This window comes from Bactrocera latifrons, unplaced genomic scaffold (assembly GCF_001853355.1).
Source record: "Bactrocera latifrons isolate USDA-ARS-PBARC rearing strain unplaced genomic scaffold, ASM185335v1 scaffold_12, whole genome shotgun sequence".
NCBI classification, from domain to species: Eukaryota; Metazoa; Arthropoda; class Insecta; order Diptera; family Tephritidae; genus Bactrocera; species Bactrocera latifrons.
The window spans coordinates 1,676,783-1,698,360 of NW_017534630.1; the positions used below are offsets into that span (position 1 = coordinate 1,676,783).

The 21,578-nt window shown below is 34.8% G+C and overlaps 1 protein-coding gene across 5 annotated transcripts in view; it reads right to left on the reverse strand.

The window, feature by feature from the left end:
- LOC108978293 (kazrin) overlaps positions 1-21,578 on the reverse strand; it is a 48,196-nt gene that overhangs the window by 21,660 nt on the left and 4,958 nt on the right. For 3 of the 5 annotated variants that reach the window (XM_018948485.1, XM_018948481.1, XM_018948480.1), the window contains exons 3-8: positions 2,854-3,759; positions 2,729-2,789; positions 2,474-2,661; positions 1,883-2,395; positions 1,479-1,640; positions 1,204-1,348 (exon numbers count right to left, since the gene is read on the reverse strand). In XM_018948485.1, the coding sequence (XP_018804030.1) occupies positions 1,204-1,348; positions 1,479-1,640; positions 1,883-2,395; positions 2,474-2,661; positions 2,729-2,789; positions 2,854-3,759 (1,975 nt within the window). The remainder of the gene's footprint in view (positions 1-1,203; positions 1,349-1,478; positions 1,641-1,882; positions 2,396-2,473; positions 2,662-2,728; positions 2,790-2,853; positions 3,760-21,578) is intronic. The other 2 variants (XM_018948484.1, XM_018948483.1) reach the window with 1 other exon arrangement.

Below are 21,578 nucleotides of genomic sequence, written 5' to 3' on the forward strand. Positions count from 1 at the left end.
ATTTCTGTGCCTGCTCAAGACGGAAACTTCAGGATCAAACGCCGAAAAGTTCATCAAAAAAAAGGAAAGTCAGAAAATTAATTTTTTTTCAAATTTTTTAAGCTCTTTGAAATAGCTAATTTTAATTAAATTTTACTTATTTAATAAATCAATACTTGCGGCGCTTAATTAAATTTATTTTATGTGTATATGTGCGTGTATGCATGATGAGTTATATGAAATTGGCAGCATGATAAGCACTTTAGCTGTTACATACCTATTTACTAGCGAACTAAAAGAAAGCGGTATTGACAGATAACGGTTTTCTATGGCCAATTTGTATTTGTGTAACTATTATTATTTAAATGATTAAAAAACAACAAATTAATTTATATGATTATATTAAGCCAATAATTAATTTTTTTTATATAATAGTGAAAACAATAAATAAGTAAATGAACAATTTACAATTATTATTTTTTAAACAATTATTAAAATAAAAATAAACGTAAAAGTAATTTTCAAATTAAAAAATGTATATACAAATAAATTTATATGTATGTGTACGTAAATTTTAAATATATTTTGATATAAAAATAATAATTGTAGCCTAACAAGCGTTTTAAAGCGAGCAATAATGAGATTTGAGCACTAAGGTATGGCGAGAGACATCTAATGTTTGTACAYGATATTTTCGTAAAAAATTATGATGGAATTATTTTATTTAAACTATTAGTGGGACTATGTGCGTGAAAGTGAACTACACTAAAAAGTAAATAAAAATTGCTTTCAATAATAAAAATACAAAAATCAATATAAAAATAAGTTATAATTAAAATGTGATTCCATATATATTTGAAAAGTAAAATAATTCAGAGAAAGAAAAAATAAGTTATAATTAAAATGTGATTCCATATATATTTGAAAAGTAAAATAATTCAGAGAAAGAAAAAAAAAAAACTAAAAACAATAACAACAGAAAAAGTACACAAAAGTCGACTTACAACTTAAACGCAGGCATTGTTTTATGAACATTTAAAAAATTAAAACAATTTTCTTTCTAGCATGTTTAGATACTAGTAGTAACATACACATTTATGTAATATAAAAGGAATTCTTTACACACTTACGCTACATACACACAGAGATACGAGTAAATTTTGGTGATAATGATAGTAGCAACGATAGATGATATGATTAATTATGCGAAAAAATTTTCYTTACCTTGCGGGCAATATGAGCGCATCGAATTCTGTTGTGAGATGACGTCTTATGATGTTCTTAGAGGGCGGTATACCCAGTGCTGTGGCCATGGTGTCACCGGAAAATGATGGTTCCAATACGACAAGACCGCCATGTACGCCGCTGTCTGGTGGTGTAAAAAAGGAAATTTATTTTTAAAAATGTAAAAAATTTCTTTAGAATCTGGTAGGTGGCTAATGGCAGTATAACCAAGAAATYCACTATATATGGTATATAAATTTACTCTCATATATTACCTTTTAAATTCTCAGCATATTCACCCAAATCAATTGATCTCGCCCAGCGTATGAATCGCTGATTGGTCCACACAATTGGATCGGTGTCCACATTTTCCGATTGTACACGACGCATGGCCAGTGTTTGGCGATCATATTTGACAATGCGAAGCACGTGGATGCCTGGAACATAAATAAAGCAAAGTTTATGGAAAATATGAAATTTAAATAATTTTTTATAATTAATCACTAAAAAACTGCTTTTAAATATTACAATAAGGAATTGCAACACCCATTATGAACTAAAAATGCAAAAATCTATCTCTAAAATGCCACTACTTCAATATTTTCTTTAGCCTCTAACATTTCCATAATTCCAATCTTTCCAAAACCTAACGTACTACAGAACCTCATTGCTAACTCACCATGCACAATACTCGCTTGATGAAATTTCCGCGTCACACCCAAAAACTTCTCCAATTCCTTCTTTGACAGAGTGTCCAGCATGCGCGCATCAACCAGCGAATGCAGAAACGAATCGGCATATTGTGGTAAGCCGATGTCCGGCAGCCATTCGGAGGCCACCCAAGTATGTCCCAGCTGTGTAATCATGGGATAGCGTACCAATTCTGGACGCCTTTGTTCTTCAATGGCCAAACGTAGTTTTTTACGATGCATGGGATGTACCAAGCCTAAACCGGCTTCCAATTCACCATCGTTCAATTCAAGCAACACCTTACCACTTTTCACATTCTCCGCACAACGCGTGCTATATTGTGGCATGCCGAGCGCCACYTCCAGCCAAGCGAGCACTTGTGATGCGCGCCATCGCTCCATTGGCAGTTGTGCGGCGTCACGCAGTAGACGCAATTTCTCGGCATAACCCTCTTCGGAGAGTGGACTCCATGAGTAGTCGGCGTCTGAAAGATAGGGAGTTACTAAAATAGACAAAGAATATGCGTCGGTTAGTGGGTTAGTTGATATGAAAATATGAATTTGTTGACTTTACGACTTACATTCAACAGTGCCATCTGCTGAAAGAGCTTTATTTTTATTACGAGAGCGTGCAAATACACGAGAAATACTACCCCAAGTACCGCCGCGTCCATTGCGTGCACTTAGTGTGCCGGTTTTTGGTGCAAATTTACGTGCAACTGCGCCCGGACCATCCGACTCCACGGGCGAGCCAAGTTGCTCTACGGATCTGTTGACAAAAGAAGCAAAATTCAGTGAACAGTGTAAATAAATACTCAAAAAAAAAAAAAACGTACCTTGAGTAAGCGGCAGAGTTCAGTGGTGACAAAGTTGGACTACGTTCTTTGGGTGTGCCATCTGTAATGCAAATATTAACAATGCAGTAGAACGCTAAACAGTTATTGCACACCTTTCCACTTACATTGATACATATTTTGACTAGAGACCAGTGAAATGCTATCTGGATCCACTGTTATACATGGGCCATTCTCGCAAGTGCCATCACTAAAGTTTAAATCGCCGCCAGTGCTCTCGCGATCACTACTGTTTCGTAARCCCGAATCGTTCGAGCAAGAATTGCGGTCRCCTGCCGTAGCGCCAGAGCCTCCACTCAAGCTGCTGCTAAACGCTGACAGTGAATTCGAATTTCCACGCCCACTGTCGTCGTTGCGCATTGCACTGTTCGCTGTTGCTGTTGCGTTCATTTGATTGATCATAGCGGAAGCGGCCGATGGCGGTGTTAATGGTGCGAACGACAATAAACTCTCCTGATCGGACAAACAGCCGGAGAGTTGRCGTCGCGCCTCTTGTAGTTGATCTTGCAAACGTTGCAGCTGTAGGTCTCGCGCATTYAATTGCTGCGCCAGCGACAACGAGCGTTCGGCCTCATCGCGCGCCTGTTTCAGCAATTGCCARCGCTCGCGCTCGCGATCACCAGTCAGTTTTGCATTATTTGWTTCAGTCTCGCGCACACGATCTTGAAAATTACGTATAAAATCACGCAGTTCCTGTTCCTTGTCTTGTAGTGAGGCGCAGAGTTGCTTTACCTGTGCGAGCAGTTCACTTTTGTCGGCGCGTAATTTCTTGCGYTCAATGCGTAGAGTCATTATTTGACTTTTTGCCGAACGTAACTCTGCTTCCAGCCGATCGACACGTTGTTGTGGCATGCTACCGCTGCCATCGGTTGAATGTGCATCGCCACAGCTATTGGAATCAGAAAGGTCAACACCGCCAACAGCGCCCTCTGGTGAATTTTCCAAAAGTTTTCGTAGGCGKTGTATTTCCGCGCTAAGACGTTCGTTTTCCTCGCGCAGTTTTGTGGGCGAATCTGAAAAGTGCATATTAGGAATTTGTCATAAATTTATTTACGAATAATTGTAAAAGATTTTATGTAATAAAATGGATGTTGCTAAAACATACAACAAAGATTTATTTATTACCGCACCACTCAGATGAGAGTGAGCTTCATCGGAGAAGATAATTTCCTTMAATAAAAATCAYTATCATTTTCAAATTGTTCCAAGGCAAAATTAGCCCAAATCCTTTCTCAAAATTCGCCAAGTCGTGGCTTGAGACAGTCCCAGTTCGTGTGAGCGTCTTGAAATTGACAATAACTTGCCTGACCGACAGACTATGTAATGGAAATGTTGCGAGCCCTTTGCACTATCCATGCATTACAACGAAAGCATTCCTTTGTACCCTCAGCCCTCAAATTATTTATAATGATGTTAATTATAGCAATTGAAATTTAATTATTTTGTTATCAAAATAGACAAACAGCTTAACAGCAAATCTATGAAATTACCATGGTAGCGACGAATTAGYGAAAACACTGTAAATTAAACGAGAAAGCAGCTGTTTGAGTGGTGGGAAAGCAAAGATKAACAAAATTACCGCAACACAATGGTAAAACAATTGCAATTATTCCAAATTCGATGCTAATTAAGTGAACAACAGCGGCAAAGAGCAAACGSGTGGAGCAATTTGCAAGGAATAAATAATTTGCAAACAAACATCTAAATTGAATAGAGTTGCTATTTAACAATGGAACTGAGTGAAACAGTAATGAGGTTGTATTAGTTGTAGGCATTCAAATATACTCAAATTTTTACATATATTCTAGTATATGAATAATATATTATTAATGAACTGATGAGWTAATATTTGTATTCTAAATTAAGTACCAATAGACTTGAAGCTGATGAAGAACATTATTACTTACTCCAAATTTAATTAACAAATTTCAMCCGGACTAACAAAAATATTTCTTACTTATTTCATTACGAATCATTCGGATTTTTTATTATCTTGTTAAATTTTRCAACACCCCTAAAGTATTTTGATAAATTCTCAAGTTGATGCGAGTAACAGTTTAGTTTTGTGTTTTAGAAGTTGATTGGTAAGATTTCTCGGGAACTACGTAACGATCTTCATGAAATTTTTAACAAGTCYTTAAAATATAATTCCTAAAATATTGAACAAAGAATTTTTTGTCCATCACAACAATTTGAAAAAACGGTCGCTAAATTTTCACTGAAAATATAATTTTTTTTTTAGGTATAAATGTCTGCGAAAARTTCAAATTTCAGTTTTTTTCCTTCGTCCAAGATCTAAGTTAAGGTTTTAACTAAAACGCATATTCTTTTCATCGGAAAGTGCGTCGTAATGTCCGAGTTTAACATAATTCTCTCCAAAAATTTCAGAATTACTTTTTTAATAGTGTATATTTGTAATAAAAAATCTAATTAAAGTTTTTTTTTATATAAGAAAAAATGTTTCCAAAAGGCGGTTTTTGCCTCCAAGAAACACATATAACCCCTTAATCCTGTTTTCCATACACTCGTTATTAGTTTCGGTTGTGATGGCTTTCAGTGTTATCAGCGAATTTTAGTTTTTTTTTTTTTTCGGCTTTTTTTGACGTCTCATAAGGTAGTGGTAGATTGTTGGACGTTTTTAATGTACATATTCATAAATATCAATAATGATGCATTTGATGAATGTAKCATCCTCAACTATGTTTTCAAGGATCTCTCTTTTGACCTCTATTCGTGTTCGATTTCGCGAAATATTCAATTATTTTGGTAAGAGTCTAAAAGTTTCACTCTTCATACCCAAAACGTTAACTAAAAAATGTTGAGTACATTCACAAGAAATGTTGAGATCCTCTCCTATCACTCTGTTAAACAACTGTATGACTTCAACTTTATCAAAATATCGTCATTAACCGAAATGGATGCGGTAAGTTATCGATGACTTCCTGACCTTCGTTAATTGCTTTGTGCCATTGAGTAAAGAATCAACTCCAATCTTTCGAATCATTGTTTTCTTAAAATATATAATCGTGCTTATACGAGTATTATCCATAAACTCAGCTTACTTCGATGAGCACTTTTTATACTATTTTATTGTTCTAACGGCGATCGAGTTTTCCATGAAGCACCTTAAAACTCCTCGTGCACCTTTTTTCTTACCAAGCTGACATCAAGGAGTTGAACAATGCAAAAGTTGATTTATTTGTATTTGCCCGAATCACAGTTGATGTTTTCCTGCGTCCAATGCCACCTTTTGACTAAAAATTGCTTAAATCGAACCAAAAGCCATCAGATCCTAGGCACTGAATGTGTGAACTCAATGCCTAAGTTGCTCCTTGCCGAAAATATCCGTCCATGTGTGAGATATATAATTGAAATTCWGAGAGAATTCTTTCCTGATAGTGGTATATCTGTATGTTAAAAATAGGTTGGTTGGGTTATTTAAAATTTTTATTCCTTTTTATGATAGAAAACTTTTTTTTTTTCAACACAAATAAAATATTTTAGTAATTTTTTCTTCACTCTAACTATTCTATTTTAGTAATGTCAAGCACATTTTATAAAAGCAGTTATTATCCAAATTAATGTTCGAATTAAGCACTTTTATAAAAATGTTCCTGACAATGATGTTATTTAACATGTTTTAATGAATCTATTTACAGATCTGAACGCTATCAAATTCTGTTAAATGCAAATTGTAGTTATAAAGAATATTTGGTATATGTAYGTGTCTTTAAATATATACATCTGTATACGTTCGAAGCAGATTAGTCATGAGTAAAAGTTTGCGCTGCAGCTTTCAGAATTARTTCTGCAATCCGCTCACCTGCATGAATGACTGAACTCAACTGAACTTTAACTTATCAGKGCGATTATCACCGCTACTATTGAAGCTATTGCTTTTTGTAGTTGCTATTGCTGCTTAGCTACCGACTCAAAGCTGGTGGTGGTACAGAGCTGATGATTACTTGTTGTGCGTATCATTGTTGTATGTGCAAATCAATGGCTGTAATAGTACCCTATAACCTCACTAATCGGTCGAATGGCAGCACGTCCGTTCTGCAAATCTACGATGTCGCCATAGTGACCAAGCTTGCAGATATCGACCATAATTTAGCAACTGAGTAGACAACGCAATATGCAAATTATTTTTATTGACTTTTTATTTACTTTTTCTTTTGATTTTGGAAGTTGGCGCACTGACTGAATTTTCACTTCAATCAACCGTTCAGTCTAATTGTTGAAATTGCGACAGGGTGTCGGTGATAAATACAAGTTTAACGCAGTGACTTGAATACTATCATAGAAAAAAGAGAATAGAGCTTACGCAGTTCATTTCAATATTCATTTTAGCGCACTTTTTTGGCGAGTGGCAATGAAGCATAGCTAACAAAACGCGAAAGTCGGCTTACAAATGTCAACGTTTGATGTTTGCTTTGGTGTACAAGTCAAATATTGCAGATGTTATTTGCTTTCATTTACTTGTCTCTTTTTATATAAATTTTTTATTTTTATTTTTTGACAAATAAACTTTGCATTTTTTGTTTTTCATCGGGAAAGGTCGCCGCATTGTTTTCGTGTTTGCCATTTACAAGCCTCAGGTTGGATGATTTTCAATGATAATAATATCAAATTGTCGTTTGATGTCGGCAATAATATTTTTGTGTTTTTTTTTTGTTTATGTTGTTGTTTAAACATAACGAGTAAACTGTAGGATTGATGGCGATAATAACTATAATAAATCATTTGCATTATAAAAATTTCAATTTGCTAACATAATTGCAAATACTTGTATGATATCATATTATGTTGTTGTTTGTGTATTGAGTGTTGTTGTTTGTGTATTGAGTTGATTGATGTTTTCGCATGTAAACAATTTAATGAAATTAAGTAACAAAATGCAATCAATACAATTGTAATTTAATCTTAGGGTAATATGTATRTTATTATTATTATATGTGTTATATCTTTTTCTTTGTGACAATTAAAATTATTTATTGGTAATAACTGAAACTAGTACCGATTAAAAAATATAATTTCTGCATTTGAACAGTGTATAAAATGTTTAAAATATTAAATTCAATATAGATTCACTAAAAAAATATTTTGCCAAATCTGTTCAAAAAATTGTAAGAATGAAAATATATTTCTATGGACATATTTCTTAGCTGTAAAAATTATTTTTTTTAGTGAATCAATATTGAATATAATTTATATTTTCGAGTTTTTGTACAGATTTTAGCAGGGCTTGACCATCTCCAACGGGAACCATGGAAAAAATATGTTTTTCAAAATATTCTCCATTGAGATCTGTACACTTTTGCCACTCTGATTRAGGTATCGCCGAAACTTACTCTCTGAACACATCAACCGCCTCTTTAGATGTAGAAATACCTTTCCTTCTTAGTTTACTTTGTATGTCCGGAAGTAAAAAGAAATCATTTGGTGCCAAGTCAGRCCTATATGGGCGACGTTTTGAGTGCTCAAAAATACAGTTGTTTCAGTCGATGTGTGAGAGTTTTTTTTTTCAAACATTTTTCTGGACCAACCTCTCGACCTCGAGCCTTGTTTTGAGCGATGAACAAATTGTGTAATTTCCAACGTGAAGAAATTATTTTACAGTGAAATGTTCATGCAATATATAACCTGTACTAATCCAACTAATGCCTATAGTTGTCTCAATTTCAAAACGGCTAATATCAGTTTGCGACAACAACAGCAATAGTTCATGGGACAATAYCCGATTTTGAACGACCTGCACGCAATTCATGTTGGAGTGATCTATTACTTCGATTGGATTCATCATACCATCGATAACACTGTTGCTTGGTGGAACTTCGTCACCAAAAATTTAATAAGTTTATTGTTAGTGCAACAATGAAATATTCTTAAGTTAATCGATGTCGAAAGTTTTGAAAAAAAAACAGATTTGAAATGTTCGCGTTTTAATCCCTTCTTTGTCGAGATGAATGTTTTAAATTACTGTAAACAACACAAATAGTGTTSGTATGTTAAAATGCTCTGAGTTTGTATAACATCAAAAATGTTAARTTYCAGTACTACATTGTGTGTTGCCAGATCAGCAAATATAAAATTCGACATATTATAGAAAAGATTAACTTTTGTAAAAAGTAATAATAAAAATTTTTGTAACCTGCATTTGAACTGAATATTWGTCTCTAGTGTTCTAGAAATTCTCATATAACAATTATTGAAGTCGGAGATTGGTGTCTTATTTTAGCAGTCACATAATAAGTATATGATAAATAATGCTAAACTATGGTGAACCAACTTTGAGATATATTTCGCACCCAGCGCCATCTATCGGACATATTAATTTATTCCAAGCGAGTCGAAATATTTTTATAATTTCAAATGAGAGACTTTGCTAAAAATTTAAATCAGATCTATATAAAATAAAAAAACTAAAATTTGTGGAAAAAAATTTTTTTTGAACAATTTTAGAAAACGTATTTTTTAAAAATAAAAAAAATTAAATTTTGAAAAAAAAAATTATCGTTAACAGTTTATTTATTGTCTATAAAATCATAAGAACTCTACAAGTTTTAAAAGAACCCGTTTTTTTATATAGAAATTTGTTTCAGAAACAGTAATCAGTATCAACAATTCAAAATGCCGCTGAATCAAATTATGTAGTAAATTCTTCAAATTATATAACTGCAGTTAAAATGACACCATTAAATTTTTACACACTGTGGCAGGACCGAAAACAAGCAAATATCGTAATATATTTTTACAACATAAACTGCAATGAATAAAAGGCAATGTAAAAAATTATGCATTTTTATATACACGCATTTCAGTAGCGTTAAATTTAGAATGAAATAAAAACGTGGTACTTTGATAATAAAGTTTTCACAAGGTTCCCCTCAACTGCACACATTTACACACATGCATGACTGCAATTCCAATTTAAATGCCATACATATAAACTAAATCAATAAAAATTGAACGCTTAAATATATTTATATCCAAATGCTCACGAATAATAAATATGGCGAAGCACATTTAAACATTTACTTATGTGAAGTCATATTTGTGCAATTAAAAAATGTATACGATTTCAACTCATACGCACAATAAATATGGCTGAGTTATCAAATAACATATATAATTTTTTATGTGCCATCATTTTTTCTTCTCCGGCAAATAAATTGCGTTGCGGTTAATTCACGAGTCATGATTGCAAATGTAAAAGTCAAAAGTTATTAAAATCTCAATCGAAACGAAATTTCTTGTGCATCCAAAGTAAAACAAATAACAACGCATTCGTTTTGAGTAACAAGAAAAATTCATTATGACGATTATAAGCCACAAAATATTCAATTTAATGCAGAACAGTGAATGTTAAAAGAAATATTTGCACAATTCCTGCTGCTCTACAATGAAAAATAAATTATTTACGCACATATATCGAAATTTATGCGTTGAAAGTAGATTTAAAGGCATAAAATTTTWTTTCCTGGAATATGTGGTTGCTCATACGCCACGTGTGTCATTGTGCGTGCCACAAACACTGCGCTTGCCAAAACTAAGCGGGTATAAAAGAAAATATTATAGTTGCAAAATGCTTACGCACTTATAGAATACCAATAGCATTTCAGGATTTGTATGTTGCCTGTGTAGTACCAGGAGTTTTACAGTTATAATTCGATTTTATCGTGAGTATCGCATGAAATTCGCACAATRGACGCAACAAAAGGCGGCATAGCAATACGAAATTAATAGAAATTTCTACTKTAGTACAATATCGAACACAAGCTTAGTGGTTTATAGTAAATTGGAAGTAGTAAAGCAAATCGTAAAGTCACTTTAMTAACTCGATGTTGCTTATACGACGCGTTGTACTAGTATTTTGTTAAATTTTTCGATTAAAATTGTAGTTTTGCAGGGTTTTGTAGAAAAGGAAAGTCGTATCGTATATCGTTTGTCAATAAAATACTATAATGTTATTAAGGAAAAAATTAATTCATAACTACTACATTTTTATTCAATATAGTAGCAGTTCTACTTAGTCTTCAAAAAATATTATATATACAAGGTGCGTTTCAAAGTAAACAGGTATTTTTAAATCTAGCGCCCCCTGGTGGCGCCATCTATATGTCGACAGGTGGGTTAGAATCTGCCATTTTCATTGATTTTCCAGTGATAATTTTATGATATTTCATCAAAATCAATGATCAGCGGAAATTCTCTCAAAACTGTGCGTGAATTCATAAAAAAAAACAGCCGAACTCAATCGAAATCATTATTGAAGTTCATGGAGGTGGAATAGAACATCTACAAAACATCGATTTATCTCCAATTATATTGTGTCATACTATACAGTCTTGGAAAGGTGGATATTACATGAATTGTCTGTGAAAAATTGAATGGACGGCATTAAAATCTGCGATTCTTTGCTGAAACAAAATGAAATCGAAACATTTGTGAAGCAAATGGTAACAGGAGATGGAAAGTGGATCAAATATGACAATAATGTCCAAGAATTGGGCGCAAAGCCAGTATTGACGCCTCGAAAGATTATGCTTATACAGCCTCTAAACCACTGATGACATTGAAGTAAGCAATCGAAAAAAGTGATCAGAACTGATCAACAGAAAGAGCTTCGCCTTCCATCAGTGCAACACTAGATCCCTCACATCTTTATTGATTCGGCAAAAAGTGGTAGAGCTTGGCTTGGAAGTTTTAATGCATCCACCATATAGATCTGACCTTGCACCATCGGACTACCATTTGTTTCGGTCAATGCTCCTTAATGGAGTAAAGGTGGCTTCAAGAGAGGCTTGTTGAAATTACTTGTGGCAGTTTTTCACCGACAAACCAGAAAAGTTTAACACAGATGAACTTTTTCAACTACGCAATATATCTAATATTTCGTGAATATATTTTGCAAATAAAAGGCATTTTCATGCAAGAACTTGATTTCGATCGAACAGTTTGTATGACAGCTATATGTTATAGCTAACCGAAATCCTTATTGCCGACAAAYATTTAGCCCCTTTTAGAAAGTAGAATGTGCGCGGAATTACACGTCGATATCTCSAAACTGCGGAACACATTCGCGTACATATAGATAGAATGAGGGACTCGGCTTGTCAGACTGATAGATATACTTTATAGGGTCTCTGATGTTTCTTTGTGGGAATTACAGATAAACTTATTATACACTATTCAGGAAATAAATGAATAATTGATTTAAAAATATATTACAAAAATTTTTATATAAGTATATGTACAATTATTATATAAAATATAAGCAGAACTGTAAAACATCTGTTGWTGATTAAACTATTCTTAAGAGCAACGCAAACACAAAGCAAGGCTTAAAGTTGAATGGCACAGAATGAAACCAAGACTAGACAAACAATGATCAAAAAATACCAAGGGAACAAAGCAATGTCAATATTTCCAGCYAACACGCTTTCGCCACAACGGCAATTAGCAGAACAGCTACGTRTCTACGAACATACATACATATGTATATGTATACGTGTGCGTACATACCGAAAATTGAAATAAATGCGAGCATCTGAAGTGTCTTTGGCCGAGCCATGCTTGGAACTCAAGTRGCTCGGAATGTGTAAAGAAATCTCAGCTTCTCTCATGCAAATTACGCCATAAACAAATTGTGTTGTTGTTACTTAGGCACACTTCAATGAATAGCAGGCAATAAAATCGTTTAATTAAAAATTCACATTTCCAAAAAAAGGAGAAGAAACAACAGCACCAAAAGGAAAGTAAGGAAAAACTGTTGCCAACGGAGTGCAAATACACAGATTGCTGCTTGTTGTCAATGTTACAATTGAGGGTTATCAGAAATTCCTCCACAAAGCAATCAGGGTACCACCATACATACACACATACGCACAGAAAATACAAGCAAAAAGCAAAGCAAGCTTGCAACACGCAACTCAAGAAAGCTGCTKGAGTACGGGTTTCTGGAAATTGAATTTTCCATTGGAAGCGGGGACATGAGTCTAAACACGACGTAGAGGCGTTACCACACCATGCAGGTTACAACTTGAAGCGGCAAATGAATGAAGTAAGGCTGTGGGGAACAAATATTTCCTGCATATTTTCAAATTCAAACAGCTTTGAGTGTGTGTATGTGTGTCATTGCAGGCAGCGTTCACTGTCCAATTTAATAGCTTGGCAAAGGCTTGAGTGCGCGCTGAGCTCTCTGCATACATAGTCAGTTGGCCGGTCTTATCGCATGCGTTGATGTGCAAAACACAAAGCCGCTCAGTGTCGACCGAAAAATGCATTTACGTGCATACTCACAGCTAAACACTCATTTAGGCAAGTAAAGTGCGGGTATCAGCTAACAACAATGCCWTATTGGAAAGTAGTTGGCCTTTGCTAGTCAACGCAGCGAAACCGAYACACACACATACGCCGCATAGCTGAATTCGCAGGACATTCGGCATAATGGGACAGGCTTTACTTTCTGTGTAAGACCACCGTTATTACGGTAATGGTCGGCACACAAAAGGTCATACATACATGTGGGCTCTTTTTGAAATATATATACTGTATATTCTACAGTAAATTGACCTGTTTCARTACTGCTGATAACCGGCTTGAAAAGGATTTTAGGAAATTCGGATTGAGCAGTTAACAAAAAGCTTTATTTATGTCATAAAATGTTGAAATGGTTATTAATGGTTACTAAAAATAATAGAAAAATTACATATGTCATTAGTTAGAAAAAAAGATTTAATGATTATAACAAAACTATTTCAATGTTCGAACTCCACTTTAAGTAAGGTCATTCTATTCTCATGGTAGATTTATTGATTTTGTGTGTAGTTCATTTAGCTTTTTTATACATTCAACTTTGCTGGTTAGAGAATAAAACCACATATCGMGKCAAATGTGTGTTTTATTACCAAAATATTTTAAAGGTACAATGATTCAGCAACAGAGGCTGTCTCAAGCAAATGGAAATGCTATATTCCCCGACCCTTTATAGATAATACCAATCCGTTTGTGCTTTYTCAGTTAACTTAACTAAAGAAATTCAAAACTTATTTTAATTATATCATTAAAATATATTTGTTGGCACTTATTTTGAAGACTTTTGACTTATTTTGAAGGGTTCCGAAAMACTTGTGCATTTGAAATACTAAACATGCTTTAAATCGATCGAAAAGTTCGACAAAGTGCATCGTAAAAGGGTCAGAGAACTTGAGAACCTAAAGACTTTCTTTACTTTTTGCTCATTTTGTTTCCTTTCACTAAGAGTTGAGCTACTGGAGCAGGAGTAGCAGATTCATTTTACTATGGTAACAGGAGACAAAAAGTGGACCAAATGTGACAACAAAGTGCGAAAATGAGCATTGTCCAAGCGTTGTGAAGCTCAACAGATGATCGTAAAGCCAAGATTAACGCCTCGGAAGGTTATGCTGAGTGTTTTATGAATTGGAAAGAAATTATTCACTATGAGCTGCTCCAGCCTGATCGAACGTTTCATTCTACATTTTACTGTCAACAACTGATGAGATTGAAGCAAGCAATTGAAAAAAAAGTCCAGAACTGTTTAACAGAAAGGGCTTCGTCTTCCATCAGGACAACGCAAGACCACTCACTTCTTTGATGATTCGGCAAAARCTGGAAGAGCTTGGCTGGGAAGTTTCGACGTATCCACCATATAAACCTGACCTTGCATCATCAAGCTGCCATTTGTTTCGATCAATGTAGAACTCCCTTATTGGAGTAAAGTTGGCTTCAAAATTACTTGGCTGTAAAAATTACTTGTCGCATTTTTCGGCGAGAAACCAGAAAAGTTTTACAATGAAGGACTAATGTCTCTAGCGGGAAAATAGCAAAAAGGGGTCGACCAAAAGGAGATTTGGCTCATTAAATTTTATTACAAATATAAAAAAATAAGTTTTTGATTAGAAATACGAAACGAATTTTTCGACTACCCAATATTTATCCAATAACGGTACAGTACCTAAATTAACAAACTCTTGATAGAATATGCAATCAACTTTCCTACAGGTTGTTATCAAAATTAACACTAAWACAGCGACTAACAAACATATGCAAATTTAAAATCCATGCAGGCAACAAGCCTTTGCATCATTGTATGTAACAGAATCATCAGCACTAGCATCAAAATGGCATGTCTGGAGTCCATATGGACCGCCACTGATAGCAGCTTACCACAATGCTTAGCAGCGAACGACTTCTGTCTATGCTGACAAGCACAGCACAGTGGCTACCAAAAAAGAGTGCATTAGTGGGGCGCAAAGTGCCTCAACGCATGCCTCGTGTATATTGCATACTGAAGTGCAGACCTAGGGCATYTGACGGTTGTCGAAATACGAACGGCTGGCTTTTGCAACGAAAGAGTAGCAGTCCCTGCACAACCTATAAGTAGAGAGCAACCACAAAATCATTCGATGTGTCCAAAAYACAGCAGACAGATGTCTGCAAGTCAAATGGCCAAGCAGTGATTTGCATTTATCGTCTCAAACAGATAGCGTGCTGTTTGTTGGCGTGCGGCGCTTGGGATTATAAGCCACCGAATTGGCTGGCACCGCTTGGAGTATGCAGTTGCCGATGCGCACCCCAAGCAGCATGGGTCTTCTTGCGAAGAAATCACTGTTCTTGTATTACATTGCAACTGGAGCGAGGAGTGCCGCCTAGCACATCGCCCATTTGCAGCATTCAGAAAAATGATTATGCTCGTTATTACCGATTTACATTTCCATTTCAGACTATTTCCGCTGCCAAACATAAAACTCYCTCTGCTTGGACTTTGAGTAGATATTGCTGTTATTTTCTACAACCTCGGCGTTTATTACATCCCTATATTGTACACAAGTAATGTSGTACATCCTTAAGGACGCTTGCATTTCGTTGTGATAATCCTTGCGATACACATGCTCATGTTTCACTGTGCTTGCTGCGGAAATGGAGAATATGAAATTCCATACATCGATGATTTTGTAAAACTAATGTATGTACGAACTTATTTTACAGCTACACACATGTCTTTGTACACATATATATATGTATGTATCTTTACAAATATACCCTTCTGTGTTTGCGTATATGTGGGTTTTATGTCTGCAGTTTTTGGTTAATTGCATAATGTTATTTGGCGTCCAGGCTACAAACGAGCTATCAGTTTACACACGTTATTTAAATATATGAAATTTAATCATCTTTATTTTTTCTAGACATTCTTTTAACCTTACTTTAAAACAAATTTCAAGAGAAGAAGAATATTTCTTCATATATAAATGCGTGGAAAATAGGAAGATATGCCGCATGTAACCAGTTTAAACCTTTAAGATTTGTCTAGAATTCTGCCATGGCATCTGCATGTGTCCAAAAAATAAGGTGATATTTGAATTTAAGCTGCACGCGTCTATGGATTTGAAGAATTATTTTTTTTAGGTTGGTAGTACTGTCAGTCATATTTATCTCAAATTTCATGTAAAAATATTCATTAGGTTTTGAGATACGTGTCGTTTTGTGAGCTGCTAAAAGTGAGTTTTTCATTTTTTTCGATGTCGAMATTTGTTGAGCAAAGAATTTGCATTAAATTTTTTTTCACGGAATCAATTTTCTGCTGCGGATACGTTGAGAATGGTGCATAAAGCCTTTGGTGATGAGACTTTGTCTAAAAAAATGAGTGAGTTCCAAGCTGGCGATGGACGTGTCGAAGACGAATAACGTCCAGGGCGACCATCAACCTCAACCGACGAAACTCACGTTCAACAAATCAAAGATTTGGTGTCGAAAAATCATCGATTAACAATTAGAGACCTTGCTGATGAACTTGGCATATCGAAAGCCTTAGCCAATACCATTTTGAAGGATGTTTTGCGCCTCAAGCGCATCAAATCTCGACTGGTAACGAAAACATTGAATTTTTTGGAAGTTGTTGTGTGTGTGAAACGAYGCTTTTCGACTACCAGGGTGTCATGAAACACATTATAACTGGCGATRAGACTTAGATCTATGCTTACGACCCCGAAACAACCAATTAATCGAGCGAATATCATGCCAAAAGGGAGCCGAGACCAAAAAATCGCGCCAAAGTCGCTCAAAAATCACGATCATATTGACTGTTTTCTTCGATTATCGTGGTGTTGTGCATTATGAATTCCTTTCAACCGGTCAAACAGTCAACAAGGMATATTATTTGAACGTTATGAGTCATTTGCGTAACGCTATCCGCCTAAAAAGGCCGGAATGTTGGAAAGACAATTCTTCGTTTTTACACCACGATAATACTCCATCCTATACTGTCCTCGTAATTCGTGATCATTGCGGCAAATACTCTAACCATATCGTTCCGCAAAGACCGTATTCACCTGATCWGGCGCCGTGCGACTTCTGGCTGTTCACCAAGCTCAAAAGAACGCTCCGGAGACACCGTTTTATACGATAGAGGAGATTCAAGCCGCAGCGAAGACGGAACTGAAGGCCATCCCGGAAAGTGACTACAACCAGTGTTTCGAAGATTGGAAAATCCGTTGTCATAAGTGCATTGCATCGGGAGGGGATTACTTTGAAGGGGATGAAATTGATTTGGAAGAATAAATAAAGAATTTTCAAAATAAATACAATGTCAACTTATTTTTTGGGCACGTTACATTACTGTTTTGGCCAATAATTTATGAAAAATCTTTTTCATCCAGTTCTTTTAGTAATATATAATCTTCAAGCTCATATCTTATATTTTCAGACCTGGAGCGTTTTCGTCCATTCGGACGACATGAACTAGCCAGTGTAGCCGCTGTCTTTTAGTTCGCAGAACAATTTCAATGTCGTCGCATATCTCGTTTCATCGAATGCCATAMTCGCCGTGGCCAAAACGCAAAATATTCCGCAGGACCTTCGTCTCGAAAAGTCGTAACGCCGACTCAACAGATATTTTCATCGTCCATGCCTTTGCACTATACAGCAGGACGGGAATGATGAGTGACTTGTAAATTTTGGTCTTTGTTAGTCGAGAGTGAACATTACTTCTCAATTGACTACTCAGGCCGAAGTAGTATCCTTCGGCAAAAGTTATTCAGCATTGGATTTCGAAGCTGGCATTGATATTGACAAATCACACTGCTAACTAGAAGGATTTAAAATCGAAGTTGTTACAGAGTATTCAAGCACGTCCAAATATTGAATGTTCCTCCAAATGAAATCAATGTCCATATTTTAAACCCCGTAAATCTTATARACAATTCGACCTATATTGTCAAAGAACAACTTTAAGCTGTCAATCTTTCCCAACACAGCTAAAGAGTCGCTCGATTCTTTTAAGAYTTCACTTTCTGGAATTATTGGAATCATCAAACAACTTAATATAAAAAAAAATCGCCGGGAAATGAATATTACCAATTCTTAGTTTCAGATACTWTCCATATCATGGAAAAAGTCACAGATTATCATGATAAATAAACATGCAAAAGGCCGTCTTCATGCAGACCAACCAGTCTTCCACCCTGTCTTTWTAAAGTATTTGAAAAAGTATTACTATCAAAGATGACTCCTTTTCTCCACGAAAATAATACTATACCAATGCATCAATTGCGAGGCATGGCGCAACAGAGCAAGTAAATATAATTACTAACGAAATAAAGAAAGCATTTGAGCACAGGGATATACACAGGGTATACTACAGCAGTATTTCTAGATTTAGCTCAGTCGTTTGATAAGGTGTATCACGAAGGTCTTTTATATAAGATTAAACAACTTTTTCCTTTAGAATTGTATAAAAAATTGAAGTCTATCGGCAATCCATCGGCTCTGGACATCTTTCGTTGACATATAATTCAGTCTTAAGAGTTGATAATGAAGTTGAAATTCATTGTAGTTTAAGTAACTTTGGCCTCACTATTATTCGAGGAGCTATTCAATGGGMAGTTTTTTAGACGTGGGGTTTTCAATGAAGCAATACTTTGCACGAAGTGGCTTTTTTTGACAGCTGCTACTGGATTTACATATATTCAGTTTTGTCAGCCATTTCATAATGAACAGCGCGTCGCGTGTACGTTGAAGGGGCCCAAAACGAGATGGCCCCCCATCAAAATTTTCACAACAAAATTTTGTTAAACACTGAAACTCATTTTTGGTTTTGTGTGCTCTGCGTACACAGGGAACAATTGGTCCATGTTTCTTCAAAAGTGAAACCGACCATAATGTTCAATGGAGAACGGGATTTTTTTTAAAAACGTTTTGTCAGTGCAATATCTCGCTTCGTGCAAACAAAACGTGCGTATTAACACAGCTGTAATAATTTTGAGAGAGATTTAAAATCGATTGTCCACGCAGGTAAGCCCGCGATGATTGACGGCTTGGCAGATAATATTCGGCGGCCTAGATTGCGGCGAAAAGCGATCGGTAATTGGAGCTCTCGACAGGAACTTATTCGAACAGCTCAGAATTTTATAATATATGTTCCACTTCTCATTGGGATTCTAWTGTCTAACAAAAAAACATCCTTCACAAAGTCTTGGTGGGAAAGATCTTATTTTCTCGAAAAGACAAGATCGTAAATTTTTCGTAACATAGTTTAAAATCATAATTTCTGTTATGTTTTATAATTTTTTTTRTTAAATATTTAGATAAAACTGCGTTCATGTTATCTTCTTCGTAACATCAACACCTCTTAATATATAAAGCTCTAGGCACGAGTTGATGTTAACTATAWTTTTCTCAACCATATTCACAAACTATCACTTCTCTTTCGGTATTAGTTTACAAAACCATAGAATCAACAGCTGAATTTATAGTTACATGACACGTATTACATCSAAATACAAAATTGAATATAATAGCTCCACATAAATAAATAAACAAGTTGTTAGGTGAGGGTGGGTAATGCGCCGGCCAGAGACCCGTAACGTTGAAATATTGGCATAAACCTTCAAAAGTTCACAGCGCTATAAACTCAAACAAACTTATTTAAATGCATAGGTCACATATTTTAGCAAATTACTGACTTAAAAAAGGAAAAAATCACAACAACACATAAATATGTGGTAAATGTGAGCAAAGTATCTGGATACTAAATACTAATATGTCACAAAATGAATATTTATGTTGAAACTTGTATGAATATTGATGCATGTGTGTGTGAGTTGGCAAACAAATGCCACAAAAATAATAACTTGTCTGTATTTTTATGGTCATACCATATATTCGTTCATATGGTTGTAAGATGAGCATTTTAAATGTGACCACCGGGACGTATGAGTGACATTAATAATGTGGCAAAGCAATATGCCTCTACACACACAAGGAATGTCGGCTGAAGCAGACGAATATGTATGTATTGACTGCGACTACTGTATCATAGGCTTGTGTAGGCGTAAATATATATTTACATATATACATTTATATATGCTATATAAATATGTATAGGCAAACTTTCACGTAGATTGCTCCTACAAGCTTAATGCCGGCAATTTAACACCTTTTCTGAATTCACTTAAACACAATTTCCATTTTCCAAATGCATTTTCAACTTTTCACTTAAATCAAAAAGTCTACAAATTTCGACACTTTTATGATTTTTTTTTTTTTTTTTTTTTTTTTTTTTTTTTTTTTTTTTTTTTTTTTTTTTTTTTTTGTTTTTTGCTAATAACACATACACGTGATATTTGTATATTTTTGCAGATATTCTATGACACAAATATCATAAAGAAATGAAAACTAATTAAAATACTGTCATTAGCCACAAATTGTCGACTGTTCAAATTGTGATAGCAACAATTAGAATAAATTTAATTTATAAATCATTTGTGTTGTCTGTGCTGAAATATTATGTATTGCCACTTGCTATTGTTGAAATAGATAACGGTGTGGAAAAAAATTTAAAATTCAAGTGAAATTTCTGCAAATACAGAAATTGAAAGTCTAAGTAAAAGGTATTGATGCCATCAGAATTTAAATACTTTTAAGCAATTTGAAATATGCTAAAACGTAATTAAAGCCTGAGCTATTTATACTATAGCGATCCGATCTTAATACGACGTTCGGAGTTTATGACATTGCCTTGGACAAAAATTCGTTTCATCCGTGTAAAAACGTTCAGAGCGATATCTCAAAAACTTGGTTCACGTATACATTGTGACCAACAGGTATACCGAAATTGTAATTTAAATTCACCGGGGAAATGATATTTCCAAACAAGTAAGAAAGGGCTAAGTTTATGTGCAACCGAACATTTTATAATCTCRCAACATGCAAGAATCAAAGCCAGGGAATACCCTAAGGTGTGAAACGTCAAGCTGAGAATCGGAAGCCAAGCTATTTTATATAAGTATACTTTATATAACCCATACACTGACCGACATATTTCSCATGTTATTTGTWAGAAAAACGAAAATCWTTAAAAGTAGTATATGGGAGTTGGTGTAGTATCGACCCGATTTTCTCTATTTACTATTACCATGCCACATGATACAAAAATTGTCCTGGTTTTAGTAGGGTACCTCACATACAATCAMWAATCATATGGAGCAAAGTCAGCCGGATGATGATAATAGTTATATGGTAGTTATATGAGGCCAAGGTCAGCTTTTCGCCCAATTGTTTTTATTTGAGGAACAAAGGTATAATGTTATAAGATGATAACTCAAATATTGACCGATACATACAGTAAAAAGCCACCTGAAAATTCGAAAATCTTTGTATTAGGTATATGGGGGCTCAAGGAAATATTAACCCGTTTCAAGCTATTTTTGATACAAAGCGTGACCATTGTTAGGAAAGGATTCTCTCTGAATTTCAAACAGCACCCACATTGACCAATACTTTCAGTGAAATGTCAACTATAGACACTAGG